The 27,614-nt window shown below is 29.8% G+C and overlaps 2 protein-coding genes across 3 annotated transcripts in view; both read right to left on the minus strand.

The window, feature by feature from the left end:
• Positions 1 to 182: 182 nt before the first annotated feature.
• LOC110178974 (uncharacterized) lies at positions 183 to 1,543 on the minus strand. Its single transcript, XM_086834308.1, has one exon. The coding sequence runs from the start codon at positions 1,541 to 1,543 to the stop codon at positions 437 to 439; it is 1,107 nt and encodes a 368-aa protein (XP_086690434.1). The 3' UTR covers positions 183 to 436.
• The window catches only part of LOC110178981 (uncharacterized), a 41,809-nt gene continuing 15,652 nt past the window's right edge, over positions 1,458 to 27,614 (minus strand). Inside the window, exon 3 of one of the 2 annotated variants that reach the window (XM_086834506.1) lies at positions 1,458 to 1,575. In XM_086834506.1, the coding sequence (XP_086690632.1) occupies positions 1,551 to 1,575 (25 nt within the window). In that variant the 3' untranslated portion in view covers positions 1,458 to 1,550. The remainder of the gene's footprint in view (positions 1,576 to 27,614) is intronic. The other variant, XM_086834549.1, reaches the window with a different exon arrangement.

Here is a 27,614-nt window from a genome sequence, read left to right on the forward strand (position 1 = left end):
AATAAATATTCACACTAATTTTCAGGTAAATTATAAAGCGCCTATTCTTACTGAAATATTTTTAAAAATTATTATATAAAGAACAAATTTAAACAAATATTCGATAATGATTTACTTACCCCGTTCGTAGAATAAAAGAAAAATCCTAAGAATATCAAGCTTATAAATATTTGCAGAGTGTATGAAATCGTATTAAATTATATTGAACTTTATACTACTTTAAGAGCAAACGAAAAGTTTAAAGTTTAAGTTTAAAATTGTATAGCAAATTTATAAATAACTGCAAAAATTGCAGGATAAATTGGCAAAGAATTATAAAAGCAGCAAAGTTCTTTAAAAAATATACATAAATAAAATTTATAATAGCAATGATATTTCATTTTTAAATTATTATGATGAACAATATAAAAAAAGTGTTACTTGAAATTCTGAATCTCTAATTCGAATTGCTACTATCATTTTCATCGTCCACAAAGTGGTGTCGCTTGGCATTGATAACCCTAAGAGGTGGCTTCGTTTTTCGCTTCTCCACTCTTTGATTCGGTTGCGTTTCCTGAGCCTTTGATGGAGGTTCCTTTGCCTTACTCGCTGCCGCATAGGTGGACCTGAAGCATTGAAGAAATTGTGGAGCTGGTGGCACATTGCCAGACGAGTGGAAGGGCACAATACCCTGAATGTGCTGGGGTCGCACAAGGCTGCACAGTTGCCGCAGATGCATCCTCGTTGGTTGTGGCGACCATTTGAGCATATCCAGTGGAAAGTTCACTGTGGCAATCATCTCCTCCTTCAGCTCTCGGCTGGCTACCGTTCTCCAGTTGTGGGTGTCGCAGACATGGACTTTGATCACCCTTTCCGGAATGGGCTTCAGATCGGAACTGAGGCACTTGAAGCTCTCCAAAAAGTTGCCCACAAGTCGAATATGACCATGGAGCCGGGTGTTATCCAATTGATAGACGAGTTCCTCGTAACCGAAAAGCGGCAGCTTAAGAAGCACCACTTGATTGTGCTTCTTACGATATTCTTCGATGGTGGCAGCCAACACATCAAAGTCCACGTGCTCAAAGGGTCGATTAACATCTGAGAGATTCAGATACAACTGCTCTGTGCCCTGGGAGATCCAGGAATTGAAGACAGAATTGGCCAGCAGGCAACCGAGGTTTTCCAACCTTGCCGCCGAGTAGCAGTAGAGCAATTTTCCGGCATTTGTAGGCCGCCGTATGAGCAGGATGAGATTGTGGCCAAGTTCACTTCCAGAACAGAGCATCGCCTCCAGACGCTTGCCATCGCTGAGGCGCAGCGGGAAAGGCTTGCACTCCTCCACCACCTGAAAGTCCTCCTCCCCGATCTTCGCCTGGCGGGACTCCAGATACTTTAGCAATTGGTTGGCCAACGGACGTGTGGTATACATCCGGCAGAACTTGCGGGGCAGGACATGCAACTGCTCCTGCACATTGCCCAGATGAGTTACGAATACCTTAAAGTGCTCCTCGTACAGCTTGGGGATCACGTCGAAGATCAGCTCCGGATGTTCCTTGGGTCTCATGGCGCACTTACAGAATTATTTCAAGGAATGTGCTGTAAATATAAAAGGTAACGTGAATTTTGTTATAAAAAATGATTAATTATATATTAAAAATTGTCTACCTACATTTCTATATAATTCATATTCAGGGTATTAAAATTTTAGTTAGAAGCTTAAAAACACAATGAAGGAATCATTTCCGACCCTATAAATCATATATATTCTTGATCAGAATGAACAGCTAAATCGATCTAGCCATGTCTAGTGGAAAAATAAATTTTTTCATTTTTTCCGAAATTTGAAAAATACATAAGGGGTTACATCATTAAAATTGTTATTATTGTTATTATTTTGTTATTCTGAAGCATTTAACAGCATCAAGAAACGAAGTATGCAGATTTATTAGCGCTTTGAAAACTAATACAAAACAGTTTTCCGAATTGAAATTAGTGCATTTTTGGCTTAATTATGATATTTGGAAAACACAGATTGTTTAAAAAAATGTACTGTTTTTATACCTTTTTGCTGGGTATTAGTATTAATCAGAAGCTTATAACACAATGAAGGAATCATTTCCGACCCTATAAATCATATATATTCTTGATCAGAATGAACAGCTGAATCGATCTAGCCATGCCTAGTGGAAAAATAAATTTTTTCATTTTTTCCGAAATTTGAAAAATACATAAGGGGTTACATCATTAAAATTGTCAAAATCGACAAAAAATGGAATTTTTAAAATTTAAAAACGCAGTATGCAGATTTGTTAGCGCTTTGAAAACTAGCACAGAACAGCTTTTCGAATTGAAATTAATGCATTTTTGGCTTAATTACGATCTTTGAAAAACACTGATTACTCTACAAAATTGTCTGTTTTTATACCTTTTTGTAGGTTATTATTTTGTTATTCTGAAGCATTTAACAGCATCAAGAAACGAAGTATGCAGATTTGTTAGCGCTTCAAAAACTAGCACAGAACAGCTTTTCGAATTGAAATTAATGCATTTTTGGCTTAATTACGATCTTTGAAAAACACTGATTACTCTACATAATGGTCTGTTTTTATACATTTTTGTAGGTTATTATTTTGTTATTCTGAAGCATTTAACAGCATCAAGAAACGAAGTATGCAGATTTATTAGCGCTTTGAAAACTAATACAAAACAGTTTTCCGAATTGAAATTAGTGCATTTTTGGCTTAATTATGATATTTGGAAAACACAGATTGTTTAAAAAAATGTACTGTTTTTATACCTTTTTGCTGGGTATTAGTATTAATCAGAAGCTTAACACAATGAAGGAATCATTTCCGACCCTATAAATCATATATATTCTTGATCAGAATGAACAGCTGAATCGATCTAGCCATGTCTAGTGGAAAAATAAATTTTTTCATTTTTTCCGAAATTTGAAAAATACATAAGGGGTTACATCAATAAAATTGTCAAAAATCGACAAAAAATGGAATTTTTAAAATTTAAAAACGCAGTATGCAGATTTGTTAGCGCTTTGAAAAGTAGCACAGAACAGCTTTCCGAATTGAAATTAATGCATTTTTGGCTTAATTACGATGTTTGAAAAATACTGATTACTCAACAAAATTGCCTGTTTTTATACCTTTTTGTAGGTTATTATTTTGTTATTCTGAAGCATTTAACAGCATCAAGAAACGAAGTATGCAGATTTATTAGCGCTTTGAAAACTAATACAAAACAGTTTTCCGAATTGAAATTAGTGCATTTTTGGCTTAATTATGATATTTGGAAAACACAGATTGTTTAAAAAAATGTACTGTTTTTATACCTTTTTGCTGGGTATTAGTATTAATCAGAAGCTTATAACACAATGAAGGAATCATTTCCGACCCTATAAATCATATATATTCTTGATCAGAATGAACAGCTGAATCGATCTAGCCATGTCTAGTGGAAAAATAAATTTTTTAATTTTTTCCGAAATTTGAAAAATACATAAGGGGTTACATCATTAAAATTGTCAAAAATCGACAAAAAATGGAATTTTTAAAATTTAAAAACGCAGTATGCAGATTTGTTAGCGCTTTGAAAAGTAGCACAGAACAGCTTTCCGAATTGAAATTAATGCATTTTTGGCTTAATTACGATCTTTGAAAAACACTGATTACTCTACAAAATTGTCTGTTTTTATACCTTTTTGTAGGTTATTATTTTGTTATTCTGAAGCATTTAACAGCATCAAGAAACGAAGTATGCAGATTTGTTAGCGCTTTAAAAACTAGCACAGAACAGCTTTTCGAATTGAAATTAATGCATTTTTGGCTTAATTACGATGTTTGAAAAATACTGATTACTCAACAAAATTGCCTGTTTTTATACCTTTTTGTAGGTTATTATTTTGTTATTCTGAAGCATTTAACAGCATCAAGAAACGAAGTATGCAGATTTATTAGCGCTTTGAAAACTAATACAAAACAGTTTTCCGAATTGAAATTAGTGCATTTTTGGCTTAATTATGATATTTGGAAAACACAGATTGTTTAAAAAAATGTACTGTTTTTATACCTTTTTGCTGGGTATTAGTATTAATCAGAAGCTTATAACACAATGAAGGAATCATTTCCGACCCTATAAATCATATATATTCTTGATCAGAATGAACAGCTGAATCGATCTAGCCATGTCTAGTGGAAAAATAAATTTTTTAATTTTTTCCGAAATTTGAAAAATACATAAGGGGTTACATCATTAAAATTGTCAAAAATCGACAAAAAATGGAATTTTTAAAATTTAAAAACGCAGTATGCAGATTTGTTAGCGCTTTGAAAAGTAGCACAGAACAGCTTTCCGAATTGAAATTAATGCATTTTTGGCTTAATTACGATCTTTGAAAAACACTGATTACTCTACAAAATTGTCTGTTTTTATACCTTTTTGTAGGTTATTATTTTGTTATTCTGAAGCATTTAACAGCATCAAGAAACGAAGTATGCAGATTTGTTAGCGCTTTAAAAACTAGCACAGAACAGCTTTTCGAATTGAAATTAATGCATTTTTGGCTTAATTACGATCTTTGAAAAACACTGATTACTCTACAAAATGGTCTGTTTTTATACATTTTTGTAGGTTATTATTTTGTTATTCTGAAGCATTTAACAGCATCAAGAAACGAAGTATGCAGATTTATTAGCGCTTTGAAAACTAATACAAAACAGTTTTCCGAATTGAAATTAGTGCATTTTTGGCTTAATTATGATATTTGGAAAACACAGATTGTTTAAAAAAATGTACTGTTTTTATACCTTTTTGCTGGGTATTAGTATTAATCAGAAGCTTAACACAATGAAGGAATCATTTCCGACCCTATAAATCATATATATTCTTGATCAGAATGAACAGCTGAATCGATCTAGCCATGTCTAGTGGAAAAATAAATTTTTTCATTTTTTCCGAAATTTGAAAAATACATAAGGGGTTACATCATTAAAATTGTCAAAAATCGACAAAAAATGGAATTTTTAAAATTTAAAAACGCAGTATGCAGATTTGTTAGCGCTTTGAAAAGTAGCACAGAACAGCTTTCCGAATTGAAATTAATGCATTTTTGGCTTAATTACGATGTTTGAAAAATACTGATTACTCAACAAAATTGCCTGTTTTTATACCTTTTTGTAGGTTATTATTTTGTTATTCTGAAGCATTTAACAGCATCAAGAAACGAAGTATGCAGATTTATTAGCGCTTTGAAAACTAATACAAAACAGTTTTCCGAATTGAAATTAGTGCATTTTTGGCTTAATTATGATATTTGGAAAACACAGATTGTTTAAAAAAATGTACTGTTTTTATACCTTTTTGCTGGGTATTAGTATTAATCAGAAGCTTATAACACAATGAAGGAATCATTTCCGACCCTATAAATCATATATATTCTTGATCAGAATGAACAGCTGAATCGATCTAGCCATGTCTAGTGGAAAAATAAATTTTTTAATTTTTTCCGAAATTTGAAAAATACATAAGGGGTTACATCATTAAAATTGTCAAAAATCGACAAAAAATGGAATTTTTAAAATTTAAAAACGCAGTATGCAGATTTGTTAGCGCTTTGAAAAGTAGCAAAGAACAGCTTTCCGAATTGAAATTAATGCATTTTTGGCTTAATTACGATCTTTGAAAAACACTGATTACTCTACAAAATTGTCTGTTTTTATACCTTTTTGTAGGTTATTATTTTGTTATTCTGAAGCATTTAACAGCATCAAGAAACGAAGTATGCAGATTTGTTAGCGCTTTAAAAACTAGCACAGAACAGCTTTTCGAATTGAAATTAATGCATTTTTGGCTTAATTACGATCTTTGAAAAACACTGATTACTCTACAAAATGGTCTGTTTTTATACATTTTTGTAGGTTATTATTTTGTTATTCTGAAGCATTTAACAGCATCAAGAAACGAAGTATGCAGATTTATTAGCGCTTTGAAAACTAATACAAAACAGTTTTCCGAATTGAAATTAGTGCATTTTTGGCTTAATTATGATATTTGGAAAACACAGATTGTTTAAAAAAATGTACTGTTTTTATACCTTTTTGCTGGGTATTAGTATTAATCAGAAGCTTAACACAATGAAGGAATCATTTCCGACCCTATAAATCATATATATTCTTGATCAGAATGAACAGCTGAATCGATCTAGCCATGTCTAGTGGAAAAATAAATTTTTTCATTTTTTCCGAAATTTGAAAAATACATAAGGGGTTACATCATTAAAATTGTCAAAAATCGACAAAAAATGGAATTTTTAAAATTTAAAAACGCAGTACGCAGATTTGTTAGCGCTTTGAAAACTAGCACAGAACAGCTTTTCGAATTGAAATTAATGCATTTTTGGCTTAATTACGATCTTTGAAAAACACTGATTACTCTACAAAATTGTCTGTTTTTATACCTTTTCGTAGGTTATTATTTTGTTATTCTGAAGCATTTAACAGCATCAAGAAACGAAGTATGCAGATTTATTAGCGCTTTGAAAACTAATACAAAACAGTTTTCCGAATTGAAATTAGTGCATTTTTGGCTTAATTATGATATTTGGAAAACACAGATTGTTTAAAAAAATGTACTGTTTTTATACCTTTTTGCTGGGTATTAGTATTAATCAGAAGCTTAACACAATGAAGGAATCATTTCCGACCCTATAAATCATATATATTCTTGATCAGAATGAACAGCTGAATCGATCTAGCCATGTCTAGTGGAAAAATAAATTTTTTCATTTTTTCCGAAATTTGAAAAATACATAAGGGGTTACATCATTAAAATTGTCAAAAATCGACAAAAAATGGAATTTTTAAAATTTAAAAACGCAGTATGCAGATTTGTTAGCGCTTTGAAAAGTAGCACAGAACAGCTTTCCGAATTGAAATTAATGCATTTTTGGCTTAATTACGATGTTTGAAAAATACTGATTACTCAACAAAATTGCCTGTTTTTATACCTTTTTGTAGGTTATTATTTTGTTATTCTGAAGCATTTAACAGCATCAAGAAACGAAGTATGCAGATTTGTTAGCGCTTTAAAAACTAGCACAGAACAGCTTTTCGAATTGAAATTAATGCATTTTTGGCTTAATTACGATCTTTGAAAAACACTGATTACTCTACAAAATGGTCTGTTTTTATACATTTTTGTAGGTTATTATTTTGTTATTCTGAAGCATTTAACAGCATCAAGAAACGAAGTATGCAGATTAATTAGCGCTTTGAAAACTAATACAAAACAGTTTTCCGAATTGAAATTAGTGCATTTTTGGCTTAATTATGATATTTGGAAAACACAGATTGTTTAAAAAAATGTACTGTTTTTATACCTTTTTGCTGGGTATTAGTATTAATCAGAAGCTTAACACAATGAAGGAATCATTTCCGACCCTATAAATCATATATATTCTTGATCAGAATGAACAGCTGAATCGATCTAGCCATGTCTAGTGGAAAAATAAATTTTTTCATTTTTTCCGAAATTTGAAAAATACATAAGGGGTTACATCATTAAAATTGTCAAAAATCGACAAAAAATGGAATTTTTAAAATTTAAAAACGCAGTATGCAGATTTGTTAGCGCTTTGAAAAGTAGCACAGAACAGCTTTCCGAATTGAAATTAATGCATTTTTGGCTTAATTACGATGTTTGAAAAATACTGATTACTCAACAAAATTGCCTGTTTTTATACCTTTTTGTAGGTTATTATTTTGTTATTCTGAAGCATTTAACAGCATCAAGAAACGAAGTATGCAGATTTATTAGCGCTTTGAAAACTAATACAAAACAGTTTTCCGAATTGAAATTAGTGCATTTTTGGCTTAATTATGATATTTGGAAAACACAGATTGTTTAAAAAAATGTACTGTTTTTATACCTTTTTGCTGGGTATTAGTATTAATCAGAAGCTTAACACAATGAAGGAATCATTTCCGACCCTATAAATCATATATATTCTTGATCAGAATGAACAGCTGAATCGATCTAGCCATGTCTAGTGGAAAAATAAATTTTTTCATTTTTTCCGAAATTTGAAAAATACATAAGGGGTTACATCATTAAAATTGTCAAAAATCGACAAAAAATGGAATTTTTAAAATTTAAAAACGCAGTACGCAGATTTGTTAGCGCTTTGAAAACTAGCACAGAACAGCTTTTCGAATTGAAATTAATGCATTTTTGGCTTAATTACGATCTTTGAAAAACACTGATTACTCTACAAAATTGTCTGTTTTTATACCTTTTCGTAGGTTATTATTTTGTTATTCTGAAGCATTTAACAGCATCAAGAAACGAAGTATGCAGATTTATTAGCGCTTTGAAAACTAATACAAAACAGTTTTCCGAATTGAAATTAGTGCATTTTTGGCTTAATTATGATATTTGGAAAACACAGATTGTTTAAAAAAATGTACTGTTTTTATACCTTTTTGCTGGGTATTAGTATTAATCAGAAGCTTAACACAATGAAGGAATCATTTCCGACCCTATAAATCATATATATTCTTGATCAGAATGAACAGCTGAATCGATCTAGCCATGTCTAGTGGAAAAATAAATTTTTTCATTTTTTCCGAAATTTGAAAAATACATAAGGGGTTACATCATTAAAATTGTCAAAAATCGACAAAAAATGGAATTTTTAAAATTTAAAAACGCAGTATGCAGATTTGTTAGCGCTTTGAAAAGTAGCACAGAACAGCTTTCCGAATTGAAATTAATGCATTTTTGGCTTAATTACGATGTTTGAAAAATACTGATTACTCAACAAAATTGCCTGTTTTTATACCTTTTTGTAGGTTATTATTTATTTGAAAACTAATACAAAACAGTTTTCCGAATTGAAATTAGTGCATTTTTGGCTTAATTATGATATTTGGAAAACACAGATTGTTTAAAAAAATGTACTGTTTTTATACCTTTTTGCTGGGTATTAGTATTAATCAGAAGCTTAACACAATGAAGGAATCATTTCCGACCCTATAAATCATATATATTCTTGATCAGAATGAACAGCTGAATCGATCTAGCCATGTCTAGTGGAAAAATAAATTTTTTCATTTTTTCCGAAATTTGAAAAATACATAAGGGGTTACATCATTAAAATTGTCAAAAATCGACAAAAAATGGAATTTTTAAAATTTAAAAACGCAGTATGCAGATTTGTTAGCGCTTTGAAAAGTAGCACAGAACAGCTTTCCGAATTGAAATTAATGCATTTTTGGCTTAATTACGATGTTTGAAAAATACTGATTACTCAACAAAATTGCCTGTTTTTATACCTTTTTGTAGGTTATTATTTATTTGAAAACTAATACAAAACAGTTTTCCGAATTGAAATTAGTGCATTTTTGGCTTAATTATGATATTTGGAAAACACAGATTGTTTAAAAAAATGTACTGTTTTTATACCTTTTTGCTGGGTATTAGTATTAATCAGAAGCTTAACACAATGAAGGAATCATTTCCGACCCTATAAATCATATATATTCTTGATCAGAATGAACAGCTGAATCGATCTAGCCATGTCTAGTGGAAAAATAAATTTTTTCATTTTTTCCGAAATTTGAAAAATACATAAGGGGTTACATCATTAAAATTGTCAAAAATCGACAAAAAATGGAATTTTTAAAATTTAAAAACGCAGTACGCAGATTTGTTAGCGCTTTGAAAACTAGCACAGAACAGCTTTTCGAATTGAAATTAATGCATTTTTGGCTTAATTACGATCTTTGAAAAACACTGATTACTCTACAAAATTGTCTGTTTTTATACCTTTTCGTAGGTTATTATTTTGTTATTCTGAAGCATTTAACAGCATCAAGAAACGAAGTATGCAGATTTATTAGCGCTTTGAAAACTAATACAAAACAGTTTTCCGAATTGAAATTAGTGCATTTTTGGCTTAATTATGATATTTGGAAAACACAGATTGTTTAAAAAAATGTACTGTTTTTATACCTTTTTGCTGGGTATTAGTATTAATCAGAAGCTTAACACAATGAAGGAATCATTTCCGACCCTATAAATCATATATATTCTTGATCAGAATGAACAGCTGAATCGATCTAGCCATGTCTAGTGGAAAAATAAATTTTTTCATTTTTTCCGAAATTTGAAAAATACATAAGGGGTTACATCATTAAAATTGTCAAAAATCGACAAAAAATGGAATTTTTAAAATTTAAAAACGCAGTATGCAGATTTGTTAGCGCTTTGAAAAGTAGCACAGAACAGCTTTCCGAATTGAAATTAATGCATTTTTGGCTTAATTACGATGTTTGAAAAATACTGATTACTCAACAAAATTGCCTGTTTTTATACCTTTTTGTAGGTTATTATTTTGTTATTCTGAAGCATTTAACAGCATCAAGAAACGAAGTATGCAGATTTGTTAGCGCTTTAAAAACTAGCACAGAACAGCTTTTCGAATTGAAATTAATGCATTTTTGGCTTAATTACGATCTTTGAAAAACACTGATTACTCTACAAAATGGTCTGTTTTTATACATTTTTGTAGGTTATTATTTTGTTATTCTGAAGCATTTAACAGCATCAAGAAACGAAGTATGCAGATTTATTAGCGCTTTGAAAACTAATACAAAACAGTTTTCCGAATTGAAATTAGTGCATTTTTGGCTTAATTATGATATTTGGAAAACACAGATTGTTTAAAAAAATGTACTGTTTTTATACCTTTTTGCTGGGTATTAGTATTAATCAGAAGCTTAACACAATGAAGGAATCATTTCCGACCCTATAAATCATATATATTCTTGATCAGAATGAACAGCTGAATCGATCTAGCCATGTCTAGTGGAAAAATAAATTTTTTCATTTTTTCCGAAATTTGAAAAATACATAAGGGGTTACATCATTAAAATTGTCAAAAATCGACAAAAAATGGAATTTTTAAAATTTAAAAACGCAGTATGCAGATTTGTTAGCGCTTTGAAAAGTAGCACAGAACAGCTTTCCGAATTGAAATTAATGCATTTTTGGCTTAATTACGATGTTTGAAAAATACTGATTACTCAACAAAATTGCCTGTTTTTATACCTTTTTGTAGGTTATTATTTTGTTATTCTGAAGCATTTAACAGCATCAAGAAACGAAGTATGCAGATTTATTAGCGCTTTGAAAACTAATACAAAACAGTTTTCCGAATTGAAATTAGTGCATTTTTGGCTTAATTATGATATTTGGAAAACACAGATTGTTTAAAAAAATGTACTGTTTTTATACCTTTTTGCTGGGTATTAGTATTAATCAGAAGCTTAACACAATGAAGGAATCATTTCCGACCCTATAAATCATATATATTCTTGATCAGAATGAACAGCTGAATCGATCTAGCCATGTCTAGTGGAAAAATAAATTTTTTCATTTTTTCCGAAATTTGAAAAATACATAAGGGGTTACATCATTAAAATTGTCAAAAATCGACAAAAAATGGAATTTTTAAAATTTAAAAACGCAGTACGCAGATTTGTTAGCGCTTTGAAAACTAGCACAGAACAGCTTTTCGAATTGAAATTAATGCATTTTTGGCTTAATTACGATCTTTGAAAAACACTGATTACTCTACAAAATTGTCTGTTTTTATACCTTTTCGTAGGTTATTATTTTGTTATTCTGAAGCATTTAACAGCATCAAGAAACGAAGTATGCAGATTTATTAGCGCTTTGAAAACTAATACAAAACAGTTTTCCGAATTGAAATTAGTGCATTTTTGGCTTAATTATGATATTTGGAAAACACAGATTGTTTAAAAAAATGTACTGTTTTTATACCTTTTTGCTGGGTATTAGTATTAATCAGAAGCTTAACACAATGAAGGAATCATTTCCGACCCTATAAATCATATATATTCTTGATCAGAATGAACAGCTGAATCGATCTAGCCATGTCTAGTGGAAAAATAAATTTTTTAATTTTTTCCGAAATTTGAAAAATACATAAGGGGTTACATCATTAAAATTGTCAAAAATCGACAAAAAATGGAATTTTTAAAATTTAAAAACGCAGTATGCAGATTTGTTAGCGCTTTGAAAAGTAGCACAGAACAGCTTTCCGAATTGAAATTAATGCATTTTTGGCTTAATTACGATCTTTGAAAAACACTGATTACTCTACAAAATTGTCTGTTTTTATACCTTTTTGTAGGTTATTATTTTGTTATTCTGAAGCATTTAACAGCATCAAGAAACGAAGTATGCAGATTTGTTAGCGCTTTAAAAACTAGCACAGAACAGCTTTTCGAATTGAAATTAATGCATTTTTGGCTTAATTACGATCTTTGAAAAACACTGATTACTCTACAAAATGGTCTGTTTTTATACATTTTTGTAGGTTATTATTTTGTTATTCTGAAGCATTTAACAGCATCAAGAAACGAAGTATGCAGATTTATTAGCGCTTTGAAAACTAATACAAAACAGTTTTCCGAATTGAAATTAGTGCATTTTTGGCTTAATTATGATATTTGGAAAACACAGATTGTTTAAAAAAATGTACTGTTTTTATACCTTTTTGCTGGGTATTAGTATTAATCAGAAGCTTAACACAATGAAGGAATCATTTCCGACCCTATAAATCATATATATTCTTGATCAGAATGAACAGCTGAATCGATCTAGCCATGTCTAGTGGAAAAATAAATTTTTTCATTTTTTTCGAAATTTGAAAAATACATAAGGGGTTACATCATTAAAATTGTCAAAAATCGACAAAAAATGGAATTTTTAAAATTTAAAAACGAAGTATGCAGATTTGTTAGCGCTTTAAAAACTAGCACAGAACAGCTTTTCGAATTGAAATTAATGCATTTTTCGCTTAATTACGATGTTTGAAAAATACTGATTACTCAACAAAATTGCCTGTTTTTATACCTTTTTGTAGGTTATTATTTTGTTATTCTGAAGCATTTAACAGCATCAAGAAACGAAGTATGCAGATTTATTAGCGCTTTGAAAACTAATACAAAACAGTTTTCCGAATTGAAATTAGTGCATTTTTGGCTTAATTATGATATTTGGAAAACACAGATTGTTTAAAAAAATGTACTGTTTTTATACCTTTTTGCTGGGTATTAGTATTAATCAGAAGCTTAACACAATGAAGGAATCATTTCCGACCCTATAAATCATATATATTCTTGATCAGAATGAACAGCTGAATCGATCTAGCCATGTCTAGTGGAAAAATAAATTTTTTCATTTTTTCCGAAATTTGAAAAATACATAAGGGGTTACATCATTAAAATTGTCAAAAATCGACAAAAAATGGAATTTTTAAAATTTAAAAACGCAGTATGCAGATTTGTTAGCGCTTTGAAAAGTAGCACAGAACAGCTTTCCGAATTGAAATTAATGCATTTTTGGCTTAATTACGATGTTTGAAAAATACTGATTACTCAACAAAATTGCCTGTTTTTATACCTTTTTGTAGGTTATTATTTTGTTATTCTGAAGCATTTAACAGCATCAAGAAACGAAGTATGCAGATTTGTTAGCGCTTTAAAAACTAGCACAGAACAGCTTTTCGAATTGAAATTAGTGCATTTTTGGCTTAATTATGATATTTGGAAAACACAGATTGTTTAAAAAAATGTACTGTTTTTATACCTTTTTGCTGGGTATTAGTATTAATCAGAAGCTTAACACAATGAAGGAATCATTTCCGACCCTATAAATCATATATATTCTTGATCAGAATGAACAGCTGAATCGATCTAGCCATGTCTAGTGGAAAAATAAATTTTTTCATTTTTTCCGAAATTTGAAAAATACATAAGGGGTTACATCATTAAAATTGTCAAAAATCGACAAAAAATGGAATTTTTAAAATTTAAAAACGCAGTATGCAGATTTGTTAGCGCTTTGAAAAGTAGCACAGAACAGCTTTCCGAATTGAAATTAATGCATTTTTGGCTTAATTACGATGTTTGAAAAATACTGATTACTCAACAAAATTGCCTGTTTTTATACCTTTTTGTAGGTTATTATTTTGTTATTCTGAAGCATTTAACAGCATCAAGAAACGAAGTATGCAGATTTATTAGCGCTTTGAAAACTAATACAAAACAGTTTTCCGAATTGAAATTAGTGCATTTTTGGCTTAATTATGATATTTGGAAAACACAGATTGTTTAAAAAAATGTACTGTTTTTATACCTTTTTGCTGGGTATTAGTATTAATCAGAAGCTTATAACACAATGAAGGAATCATTTCCGACCCTATAAATCATATATATTCTTGATCAGAATGAACAGCTGAATCGATCTAGCCATGTCTAGTGGAAAAATAAATTTTTTAATTTTTTCCGAAATTTGAAAAATACATAAGGGGTTACATCATTAAAATTGTCAAAAATCGACAAAAAATGGAATTTTTAAAATTTAAAAACGCAGTATGCAGATTTGTTAGCGCTTTGAAAAGTAGCACAGAACAGCTTTCCGAATTGAAATTAATGCATTTTTGGCTTAATTACGATCTTTGAAAAACACTGATTACTCTACAAAATGGTCTGTTTTTATACATTTTTGTAGGTTATTATTTTGTTATTCTGAAGCATTTAACAGCATCAAGAAACGAAGTATGCAGATTTATTAGCGCTTTGAAAACTAATACAAAACAGTTTTCCGAATTGAAATTAGTGCATTTTTGGCTTAATTATGATATTTGGAAAACACAGATTGTTTAAAAAAATGTACTGTTTTTATACCTTTTTGCTGGGTATTAGTATTAATCAGAAGCTTAACACAATGAAGGAATCATTTCCGACCCTATAAATCATATATATTCTTGATCAGAATGAACAGCTGAATCGATCTAGCCATGTCTAGTGGAAAAATAAATTTTTTCATTTTTTCCGAAATTTGAAAAATACATAAGGGGTTACATCATTAAAATTGTCAAAAATCGACAAAAAATGGAATTTTTAAAATTTAAAAACGCAGTACGCAGATTTGTTAGCGCTTTGAAAACTAGCACAGAACAGCTTTTCGAATTGAAATTAATGCATTTTTGGCTTAATTACGATCTTTGAAAAACACTGATTACTCTACAAAATTGTCTGTTTTTATACCTTTTTGTAGGTTATTATTTTGTTATTCTGAAGCATTTAACAGCATCAAGAAACGAAGTATGCAGATTTATTAGCGCTTTGAAAACTAATACAAAACAGTTTTCCGAATTGAAATTAGTGCATTTTTGGCTTAATTATGATATTTGGAAAACACAGATTGTTTAAAAAAATGTACTGTTTTTATACCTTTTTGCTGGGTATTAGTATTAATCAGAAGCTTAACACAATGAAGGAATCATTTCCGACCCTATAAATCATATATATTCTTGATCAGAATGAACAGCTGAATCGATCTAGCAATGCCTAGTGGAAAAATAAATTTTTTCATTTTTTCCGAAATTTGAAAAATACATAAGGGGTTACATCATTAAAATTGTCAAAATCGACAAAAAATGGAATTTTTAAAATTTAAAAACGCAGTATGCAGATTTGTTAGCGCTTTGAAAACTAGCACAGAACAGCTTTTCGAATTGAAATTAATGCATTTTTGGCTTAATTACGATCTTTGAAAAACACTGATTACTCTACAAAATTGTCTGTTTTTATACCTTTTTGTAGGTTATTATTTTGTTATTCTGAAGCATTTAACAGCATCAAGAAACGAAGTATGCAGATTTGTTAGCGCTTCAAAAACTAGCACAGAACAGCTTTTCGAATTGAAATTAATGCATTTTTGGCTTAATTACGATCTTTGAAAAACACTGATTACTCTACAAAATTGTCTGTTTTTATACCTTTTTGTAGGTTATTATTTTGTTATTCTGAAGCATTTAACAGCATCAAGAAACGAAGTATGCAGATTTATTAGCGCTTTGAAAACTATTACAAAACAGTTTTCCGAATTGAAATTAGTGCATTTTTGGCTTAATTATGATATTTGGAAAACACAGATTGTTTAAAAAAATGTACTGTTTTTATACCTTTTTGCTGGGTATTAGTATTAATCAGAAGCTTATAACACAATGAAGGAATCATTTCCGACCCTATAAATCATATATATTCTTGATCAGAATGAACAGCTGAATCGATCTAGCCATGTCTAGTGGAAAAATAAATTTTTTCATTTTTTCCGAAATTTGAAAAATACATAAGGGGTTACATCATTAAAATTGTCAAAAATCGACAAAAAATGGAATTTTTAAAATTTAAAAACGCAGTACGCAGATTTGTTAGCGCTTTGAAAACTAGCACAGAACAGCTTTTCGAATTGAAATTAATGCATTTTTGGCTTAATTACGATCTTTGAAAAACACTGATTACTCTACAAAATTGTCTGTTTTTATACCTTTTTGTAGGTTATTATTTTGTTATTCTGAAGCATTTAACAGCATCAAGAAACGAAGTATGCAGATTTATTAGCGCTTTGAAAACTATTACAAAACAGTTTTCCGAATTGAAATTAGTGCATTTTTGGCTTAATTATGATATTTGGAAAACACAGATTGTTTAAAAAAATGTACTGTTTTTATACCTTTTTGCTGGGTATTAGTATTAATCAGAAGCTTATAACACAATGAAGGAATCATTTCCGACCCTATAAATCATATATATTCTTGATCAGAATGAACAGCTGAATCGATCTAGCCATGCCTAGTGGAAAAATAAATTTTTTCATTTTTTCCGAAATTTGAAAATTACATAAGGGGTTACATCATTAAAATTGTCAAAAATCGACAAAAAATGGAATTTTTAAAATTTAAAAACGCAGTACGCAGATTTGTTAGCGCTTTGAAAACTAGCACAGAACAGCTTTTCGAATTGAAATTAATGCATTTTTGGCTTAATTACGATCTTTGAAAAACACTGATTACTCTACAAAATTGTCTGTTTTTATACCTTTTTGTAGGTTATTATTTTGTTATTCTGAAGCATTTACCAGCATCAAGAAACGAAGTATGCAGATTTATTAGCGCTTTGAAAACTAATACAAAACAGTTTTCCGAATTGAAATTAGTGCATTTTTGGCTTACCTATGATATTTGGAAAACACAGATTGTTTAAAAAAATGTACTGTTTTTATACCTTTTTGCTGGGTATTAGTATTAATCAGAAGCTTATAACACAATGAAGGAATCATTTCCGACCCTATAAATCATATATATTCTTGATCAGAATGAACAGCTGAATCGATCTAGCCATGTCTAGTGGAAAAATAAATTTTTTCATTTTTTCCGAAATTTGAAAAATACATAAGGGGTTACATCATTAAAATTGTCAAAAATCGACAAAAAATGGAATTTTTAAAATTTAAAAACGCAGTATGCAGATTTGTTAGCGCTTTGAAAAGTAGCACAGAACAGCTTTCCGAATTGAAATTAATGCATTTTTGGCTTAATTACGATGTTTGAAAAATACTGATTACTCAACAAAATTGCCTGTTTTTATACCTTTTTGTAGGTTATTATTTTGTTATTCTGAAGCATTTAACAGCATCAAGAAACGAAGTATGCAGATTTATTAGCGCTTTGAAAACTAATACAAAACAGTTTTCCGAATTGAAATTAGTGCATTTTTGGCTTAATTATGATATTTGGAAAACACAGATTGTTTAAAAAAATGTACTGTTTTTATACCTTTTTGCTGGGTATTAGTATTAATCAGAAGCTTATAACACAATGAAGGAATCATTTCCGACCCTATAAATCATATATATTCTTGATCAGAATGAACAGCTGAATCGATCTAGCCATGTCTAGTGGAAAAATAAATTTTTTCATTTTTTCCGAAATTTGAAAAATACATAAGGGGTTACATCATTAAAATTGTCAAAAATCGACAAAAAATGGAATTTTTAAAATTTAAAAACGCAGTATGCAGATTTGTTAGCGCTTTGAAAAGTAGCACAGAACAGCTTTTCGAATTGAAATTAATGCATTTTTGGCTTAATTACGATCTTTGAAAAACACTGATTACTCTACAAAATGGTCTGTTTTTATACATTTTTGTAGGTTATTATTTTGTTATTCTGAAGCATTTAACAGCATCAAGAAACGAAGTATGCAGATTTATTAGCGCTTTGAAAACTAATACAAAACAGTTTTCCGAATTGAAATTAGTGCATTTTTGGCTTAATTATGATATTTGGAAAACACAGATTGTTTAAAAAAATGTACTGTTTTTATACCTTTTTGCTGGGTATTAGTATTAATCAGAAGCTTAACACAATGAAGGAATCATTTCCGACCCTATAAATCATATATATTCTTGATCAGAATGAACAGCTGAATCGATCTAGCCATGCCTAGTGGAAAAATAAATTTTTTCATTTTTTCCGAAATTTGAAAAATACATAAGGGGTTACATCATTAAAATTGTCAAAATCGACAAAAAATGGAATTTTTAAAATTTAAAAACGCAGTATGCAGATTTGTTAGCGCTTTGAAAACTAGCACAGAACAGCTTTTCGAATTGAAATTAATGCATTTTTGGCTTAATTACGATCTTTGAAAAACACTGATTACTCTACAAAATGGTCTGTTTTTATACCTTTTTGTAGGTTATTATTTTGTTATTCTGAAGCATTTAACAGCATCAAGAAACGAAGTATGCAGATTTATTAGCGCTTCAAAAACTAGCACAGAACAGCTTTTCGAATTGAAATTAATGCATTTTTGGCTTAATTACGATCTTTGAAAAACACTGATTACTCTACAAAATTGTCTGTTTTTATACCTTTTTGTAGGTTATTATTTTGTTATTCTGAAGCATTTAACAGCATCAAGAAACGAAGTATGCAGATTTATTAGCGCTTCAAAAACTAGCACAGAACAGCTTTTCGAATTGAAATTAATGCATTTTTGGCTTAATTACGATCTTTGAAAAACACTGATTACTCTACAAAATTGTCTGTTTTTATACCTTTTTGTAGGTTATTATTTTGTTATTCTGAAGCATTTAACAGCATCAAGAAACGAAGTATGCAGATTTATTAGCGCTTTGAAAACTAATACAAAACAGTTTTCCGAATTGAAATTAGTGCATTTTTGGCTTAATTATGATATTTGGAAAACACAGATTGTTTAAAAAAAGGTACTGTTTTTATACCTTTTTGCTGGGTATTAGTATTAATCAGAAGCTTAACACAATGAAGGAATCATTTCCGACCCTATAAATCATATATATTCTTGATCAGAATGAACAGCTGAATCGATCTAGCCATGTCTAGTGGAAAAATAAATTTTTTAATTTTTTCCGAAATTTGAAAAATACATAAGGGGTTACATCATTAAAATTGTCAAAAATCGACAAAAAATGGAATTTTTAAAATTTAAAAACGCAGTATGCAGATTTGTTAGCGCTTTGAAAAGTAGCACAGAACAGCTTTCCGAATTGAAATTAATGCATTTTTGGCTTAATTACGATGTTTGAAAAATACTGATTACTCAACAAAATTGCCTGTTTTTATACCTTTTTGTAGGTTATTATTTTGTTATTCTGAAGCATTTAACAGCATCAAGAAACGAAGTATGCAGATTTATTAGCGCTTTGAAAACTAATACAAAACAGTTTTCCGAATTGAAATTAGTGCATTTTTGGCTTAATTATGATATTTGGAAAACACAGATTGTTTAAAAAAATGTACTGTTTTTATACCTTTTTGCTGGGTATTAGTATTAATCAGAAGCTTATAACACAATGAAGGAATCATTTCCGACCCTATAAATCATATATATTCTTGATCAGAATGAACAGCTGAATCGATCTAGGCACGGCTAGTGAAAAAATAATTTTTTGCATTTTTTTTCAAAATTTGAAAAATACATAAGGGGTTACATCATTAAAATTGTCAAAATCGACAAAAAATGGAATTTTTAAAATTTAAAAACGCAGTATGCAGATTTGTTAGCGCTTTGAAAACTAGCACAGAACAGCTTTTCGAATTGAAATTAATGCATTTCTGGCTTAATTACGATCTTTGAAAAACACTGATTACTCTACAAAATTGTCTGTTTTTATACCTTTTTGTAGGTTATTATTTTGTTATTCTGAAGCATTTACCAGCATCAAGAAACGAAGTATGCAGATTTATTAGCGCTTTGAAAACTAATACAAAACAGTTTTCCGAATTGAAATTAGTGCATTTTTGGCTTAATTATGATATTTGGAAAACACAGATTGTTTAAAAAAATGTACTGTTTTTATACCTTTTTGCTGGGTATTAGTATTAATCAGAAGCTTATAACACAATGAAGGAATCATTTCCGACCCTATAAATCATATATATTCTTGATCAGAATGAACAGCTGAATCGATCTAGCCATGTCTAGTGGAAAAATAAATTTTTTCATTTTTTCCGAAATTTGAAAAATACATAAGGGGTTACATCATTAAAATTGTCAAAAATCGACAAAAAATGAAATTTTTAAAATTTAAAAACGCAGTACGCAGATTTGTTAGCGCTTTAAAAACTAGCACAGAACAGCTTTTCGAATTGAAATTAATGCATTTTTGGCTTAATTACGATCTTTGAAAAACACTGATTACTCTACAAAATTGTCTGTTTTTATACCTTTTTGTAGGTTATTATTTTGTTATTCTGAAGCATTTACCAGCATCAAGAAACGAAGTATGCAGATTTATTAGCGCTTTGAAAACTAACACAAAACAGTTTTCCGAATTGAAATTAGTGCATTTTTGGCTTACCTATGATATTTGGAAAACACAGATTGTTTAAAAAAATGTACTGTTTTTATACCTTTTTGCTGGGTATTAGTATTAATCAGAAGCTTAACACAATGAAGGAATCATTTCCGACCCTATAAATCATATATATTCTTGATCAGAATGAACAGCTGAATCGATCTAGCCATGTCTAGTGGAAAAATAAATTTTTTCATTTTTTCCGAAATTTGAAAAATACATAAGGGGTTACATCATTAAAATTGTCAAAAATCGACAAAAAATGGAATTTTTAAAATTTAAAAACGCAGTACGCAGATTTGTTAGCGCTTTGAAAACTAGCACAGAACAGCTTTTCGAATTGAAATTAATGCATTTTTGGCATAATTACGATCTTTGAAAAACACTGATTACTCTACAAAATTGTCTGTTTTTATACCTTTTTGTAGGTTATTATTTTGTTATTCTGAAGCATTTAACAGCATCAAGAAACGAAGTATGCAGATTTATTAGCGCTTCAAAAACTAGCACAGAACAGCTTTTCGAATTGAAATTAATGCATTTTTGGCTTAATTACGATCTTTGAAAAACACTGATTACTCTACAAAATTGTCTGTTTTTATACCTTTTTGTAGGTTATTATTTTGTTATTCTGAAGCATTTAACAGCATCAAGAAACGAAGTATGCAGATTTATTAGCGCTTTGAAAACTAATACAAAACAGTTTTCCGAATTGAAATTAGTGCATTTTTGGCTTAATTATGATATTTGGAAAACACAGATTGTTTAAAAAAATGTACTGTTTTTATACCTTTTTGCTGGGTATTAGTATTAATCAGAAGCTTAACACAATGAAGGAATCATTTCCGACCCTATAAATCATATATATTCTTGATCAGAATGAACAGCTGAATCGATCTAGGCACGGCTAGTGAAAAAATAATTTTTTGCATTTTTTTTCAAAATTTGAAAAATACATAAGGGGTTACATCATTAAAATTGTCAAAATCGACAAAAAATGGAATTTTTAAAATTTAAAAACGCAGTATGCAGATTTGTTAGCGCTTTGAAAAGTAGCACAGAACAGCTTTCCGAATTGAAATTAATGCATTTTTGGCTTAATTACGATGTTTGAAAAATACTGATTACTCAACAAAATTGCCTGTTTTTATACCTTTTTGTAGGTTATTATTTTGTTATTCTGAAGCATTTAACAGCATCAAGAAACGAAGTATGCAGATTTATTAGCGCTTTGAAAACTAATACAAAACAGTTTTCCGAATTGAAATTAGTGCATTTTTGGCTTAATTATGATATTTGGAAAACACAGATTGTTTAAAAAAATGTACTGTTTTTATACCTTTTTGCTGGGTATTAGTATTAATCAGAAGCTTATAACACAATGAAGGAATCATTTCCGACCCTATAAATCATATATATTCTTGATCAGAATGAACAGCTGAATCGATCTAGGCACGGCTAGTGAAAAAATAATTTTTTGCATTTTTTTTCAAAATTTGAAAAATACATAAGGGGTTACATCATTAAAATTGTCAAAATCGACAAAAAATGGAATTTTTAAAATTTAAAAACGCAGTATGCAGATTTGTTAGCGCTTTGAAAACTAGCACAGAACAGCTTTTCGAATTGAAATTAATGCATTTCTGGCTTAATTACGATCTTTGAAAAACACTGATTACTCTACAAAATTGTCTGTTTTTATACCTTTTTGTAGGTTATTATTTTGTTATTCTGAAGCATTTACCAGCATCAAGAAACGAAGTATGCAGATTTATTAGCGCTTTGAAAACTAATACAAAACAGTTTTCCGAATTGAAATTAGTGCATTTTTGGCTTAATTATGATATTTGGAAAACACAGATTGTTTAAAAAAATGTACTGTTTTTATACCTTTTTGCTGGGTATTAGTATTAATCAGAAGCTTATAACACAATGAAGGAATCATTTCCGACCCTATAAATCATATATATTCTTGATCAGAATGAACAGCTGAATCGATCTAGCCATGTCTAGTGGAAAAATAAATTTTTTCATTTTTTCCGAAATTTGAAAAATACATAAGGGGTTACATCATTAAAATTGTCAAAAATCGACAAAAAATGAAATTTTTAAAATTTAAAAACGCAGTACGCAGATTTGTTAGCGCTTTAAAAACTAGCACAGAACAGCTTTTCGAATTGAAATTAATGCATTTTTGGCTTAATTACGATCTTTGAAAAACACTGATTACTCTACAAAATTGTCTGTTTTTATACCTTTTTGTAGGTTATTATTTTGTTATTCTGAAGCATTTACCAGCATCAAGAAACGAAGTATGCAGATTTATTAGCGCTTTGAAAACTAACACAAAACAGTTTTCCGAATTGAAATTAGTGCATTTTTGGCTTACCTATGATATTTGGAAAACACAGATTGTTTAAAAAAATGTACTGTTTTTATACCTTTTTGCTGGGTATTAGTATTAATCAGAAGCTTAACACAATGAAGGAATCATTTCCGACCCTATAAATCATATATATTCTTGATCAGAATGAACAGCTGAATCGATCTAGCCATGTCTAGTGGAAAAATAAATTTTTTCATTTTTTCCGAAATTTGAAAAATACATAAGGGGTTACATCATTAAAATTGTCAAAAATCGACAAAAAATGGAATTTTTAAAATTTAAAAACGCAGTACGCAGATTTGTTAGCGCTTTGAAAACTAGCACAGAACAGCTTTTCGAATTGAAATTAATGCATTTTTGGCATAATTACGATCTTTGAAAAACACTGATTACTCTACAAAATTGTCTGTTTTTATACCTTTTTGTAGGTTATTATTTTGTTATTCTGAAGCATTTAACAGCATCAAGAAACGAAGTATGCAGATTTATTAGCGCTTCAAAAACTAGCACAGAACAGCTTTTCGAATTGAAATTAATGCATTTTTGGCTTAATTACGATCTTTGAAAAACACTGATTACTCTACAAAATTGTCTGTTTTTATACCTTTTTGTAGGTTATTATTTTGTTATTCTGAAGCATTTAACAGCATCAAGAAACGAAGTATGCAGATTTATTAGCGCTTTGAAAACTAATACAAAACAGTTTTCCGAATTGAAATTAGTGCATTTTTGGCTTAATTATGATATTTGGAAAACACAGATTGTTTAAAAAAATGTACTGTTTTTATACCTTTTTGCTGGGTATTAGTATTAATCAGAAGCTTAACACAATGAAGGAATCATTTCCGACCCTATAAATCATATATATTCTTGATCAGAATGAACAGCTGAATCGATCTAGCCATGTCTAGTGGAAAAATAAATTTTTTAATTTTTTCCGAAATTTGAAAAATACATAAGGGGTTACATCATTAAAATTGTCAAAAATCGACAAAAAATGGAATTTTTAAAATTTAAAAACGCAGTATGCAGATTTGTTAGCGCTTTGAAAAGTAGCACAGAACAGCTTTCCGAATTGAAATTAATGCATTTTTGGCTTAATTACGATGTTTGAAAAATACTGATTACTCAACAAAATTGCCTGTTTTTATACCTTTTTGTAGGTTATTATTTTGTTATTCTGAAGCATTTAACAGCATCAAGAAACGAAGTATGCAGATTTATTAGCGCTTTGAAAACTAATACAAAACAGTTTTCCGAATTGAAATTAGTGCATTTTTGGCTTAATTATGATATTTGGAAAACACAGATTGTTTAAAAAAATGTACTGTTTTTATACCTTTTTGCTGGGTATTAGTATTAATCAGAAGCTTATAACACAATGAAGGAATCATTTCCGACCCTATAAATCATATATATTCTTGATCAGAATGAACAGCTGAATCGATCTAGGCACGGCTAGTGAAAAAATAATTTTTTGCATTTTTTTTCAAAATTTGAAAAATACATAAGGGGTTACATCATTAAAATTGTCAAAATCGACAAAAAATGGAATTTTTAAAATTTAAAAACGCAGTATGCAGATTTGTTAGCGCTTTGAAAACTAGCACAGAACAGCTTTTCGAATTGAAATTAATGCATTTTTGGCTTAATTACGATCTTTGAAAAACACTGATTACTCTACAAAATTGTCTGTTTATATACCTTTTTGTAGGTTATTATTTTGTTATTCTGAAGCATTTACCAGCATCAAGAAACGAAGTATGCAGATTTATTAGCGCTTTGAAAACTAATACAAAACAGTTTTCCGAATTGAAATTAGTGCATTTTTGGCTTAATTATGATATTTGGAAAACACAGATTGTTTAAAAAAATGTACTGTTTTTATACCTTTTTGCTGGGTATTAGTATTAATCAGAAGCTTATAACACAATGAAGGAATCATTTCCGACCCTATAAATCATATATATTCTTGATCAGAATGAACAGCTGAATCGATCTAGCCATGTCTAGTGGAAAAATAAATTTTTTCATTTTTTCCGAAATTTGAAAAATACATAAGGGGTTACATCATTAAAATTGTCAAAAATCGACAAAAAATGAAATTTTTAAAATTTAAAAACGCAGTACGCAGATTTGTTAGCGCTTTAAAAACTAGCACAGAACAGCTTTTCGAATTGAAATTAATGCATTTTTGGCTTAATTACGATCTTTGAAAAACACTGATTACTCTACAAAATTGTCTGTTTTTATACCTTTTTGTAGGTTATTATTTTGTTATTCTGAAGCATTTACCAGCATCAAGAAACGAAGTATGCAGATTTATTAGCGCTTTGAAAACTAACACAAAACAGTTTTCCGAATTGAAATTAGTGCATTTTTGGCTTAATTATGATATTTGGAAAACACAGATTGTTTAAAAAAATGTACTGTTTTTATACCTTTTTGCTGGGTATTAGTATTAATCAGAAGCTTATAACACAATGAAGGAATCATTTCCGACCCTATAAATCATATATATTCTTGATCAGAATGAACAGCTGAATCGATCTAGCCATGCCTAGTGGAAAAATAAATTTTTTCATTTTTTCCGAAATTTGAAAAATACATTAAAATTGTCAAAAATCGACAAAAAATGGAATTTTTAAAATTTAAAAACGCAGTATGCAGATTTGTTAGCGCTTTGAAAACTAGCACAGAACAGCTTTCCGAATTGAAATTAATGCATTTTTGGCTTAATTACGATCTTTGAAAAACACTGATTACTCTACAAAATTGTCTGTTTTTATACCTTTTTGTAGGTTATTATTTTGTTATTCTGAAGCATTTAACAGCATCAAGAAACGAAATATGCAGATTTATTAGCGCTTTGAAAACTAATACAAAACAGTTTTCCGAATTGAAATTAGTGCATTTTTGGCTTAATTATGATATTTGGAAAACACAGATTGTTTAAAAAAATGTACTGTTTTTATACCTTTTTGCTGGGTATTAGTATTAATCAGAAGCTTAACACAATGAAGGAATCATTTCCGACCCTATAAATCATATATATTCTTGATCAGAATGACAACTGAATCGATCTAGCCATGTCTAGTGATAATTTTTTTTTTTGCATTTTAGCACTATAAGAACTAGTTCAGAAATTGAAATTGAATTGAAATTGGATTGCAATTTAGTATGATTTGACTTAGTTCTTAGTATTTCAGTTTTTGATTTGTCCAAAAATGTATCAAATTATTGATGAATGCAAACTTTTTCCTAATATTATTATTTTTATATTACCGAATTATTTCTCTAATTTCAGCTACATAAAAACGCAATAACTTCACCTATTTGGGTTTGAGAAAAGCTCCATAAAATTGTGATGAATCAGACATTCATTGACGACCTTTCATGGTCGGGCAACACACCCCGAATATATACTCCCACAGGCGGATATAAAAGTCCATCGGCTTGATATTCATCAATCATGACCTAAAGACGGCGGTTCAAACTTTGCATAACGTAGGCACCGAATGTAAACAAATTGCGAAAAAAAAACCGAAGCAAGTTGAATGACAGACATTGGCACAGATTTTAAAACCGACTTCGAGGAACAGCCCACGATTACTGGGAGTTTTTTTTTAATTTTGGGTTTCGCTTTCGGTTGACCGCCAAAACAGTCACCAAGTCGCTCAGCCCCATCATCCCATCATCCCAGCTGAATGCTGCTGGGGTTACCTCAGAGGCGATAAAAGGTGTAAATTATTATTACCAACAGTTGGAATGGAAAAGAAAAGAAAGCCAACTGGCGGGGGAGCAGAAAATTACTCAACTCGATTTAGTTTCTGTTTCAGTTGGGCCTGGGCTTGTTTGCCGCTTGTTAGCCGCTTGGCCTCCTCTCTGGGGGCCTAAACTTTCACTGAGACTCTGCTGGTGCTGCTGCTCCGTCCGTTTTGGCCCATTATAATTAAGCCATTTAGCTGGCCAACTGTCTTGTCTGTCCGTCTGTCTTTGTTGGACAATCATTTCTCGCTCGGAAAAGTGTAACAAATGTTCCAATTAATTGGCGCAATGCAAGCGTTAATTGTGATTGACAAGTGATCGTGTGTAACCCGAGGTGAATGATCCAGCAAAGAGATCAATAATGCTAAATCCGATTACCTGTTGCATTGACACATTGGTTGCTAAATTTTATATTGAAATTAAGGGTAGTAGTAAATAAATAAATACTTGAATACACGTGTTTTCAAGTGCTTTTGGAAGTTTCTTGTGAAATGAATTTGATTGGAATTAATGAAAGCTTTTAGATGAGTTTTAAACATTAAAACCTATTTTTACTAATTTTGTTAATTATAAACAATTAATATTAAACACTTTAGAAGCTTGCTTTTATGAATAGTAATCTTTTTTTTTAACTCCTACAATGTAAATATCTTTAAGGCATGAATATTTATTTATTCGTACCTATCCCT

The sequence above is a fragment of the Drosophila serrata genome, unplaced genomic scaffold (genome assembly GCF_035046125.1).
Source record: "Drosophila serrata isolate PLE 108 unplaced genomic scaffold, ASM3504612v1 contig_2, whole genome shotgun sequence".
In the NCBI taxonomy this organism is placed as follows: domain Eukaryota; kingdom Metazoa; phylum Arthropoda; class Insecta; order Diptera; family Drosophilidae; genus Drosophila; species Drosophila serrata.

Excerpts from the sequence above, each read along its gene's own strand:
- LOC110178974 (XM_086834308.1), bottom strand. The coding sequence starts at position 1,543 with ATGAGACCCAAGGAACATCCGGAGCTGATCTTCGACGTGATCCCCAAG.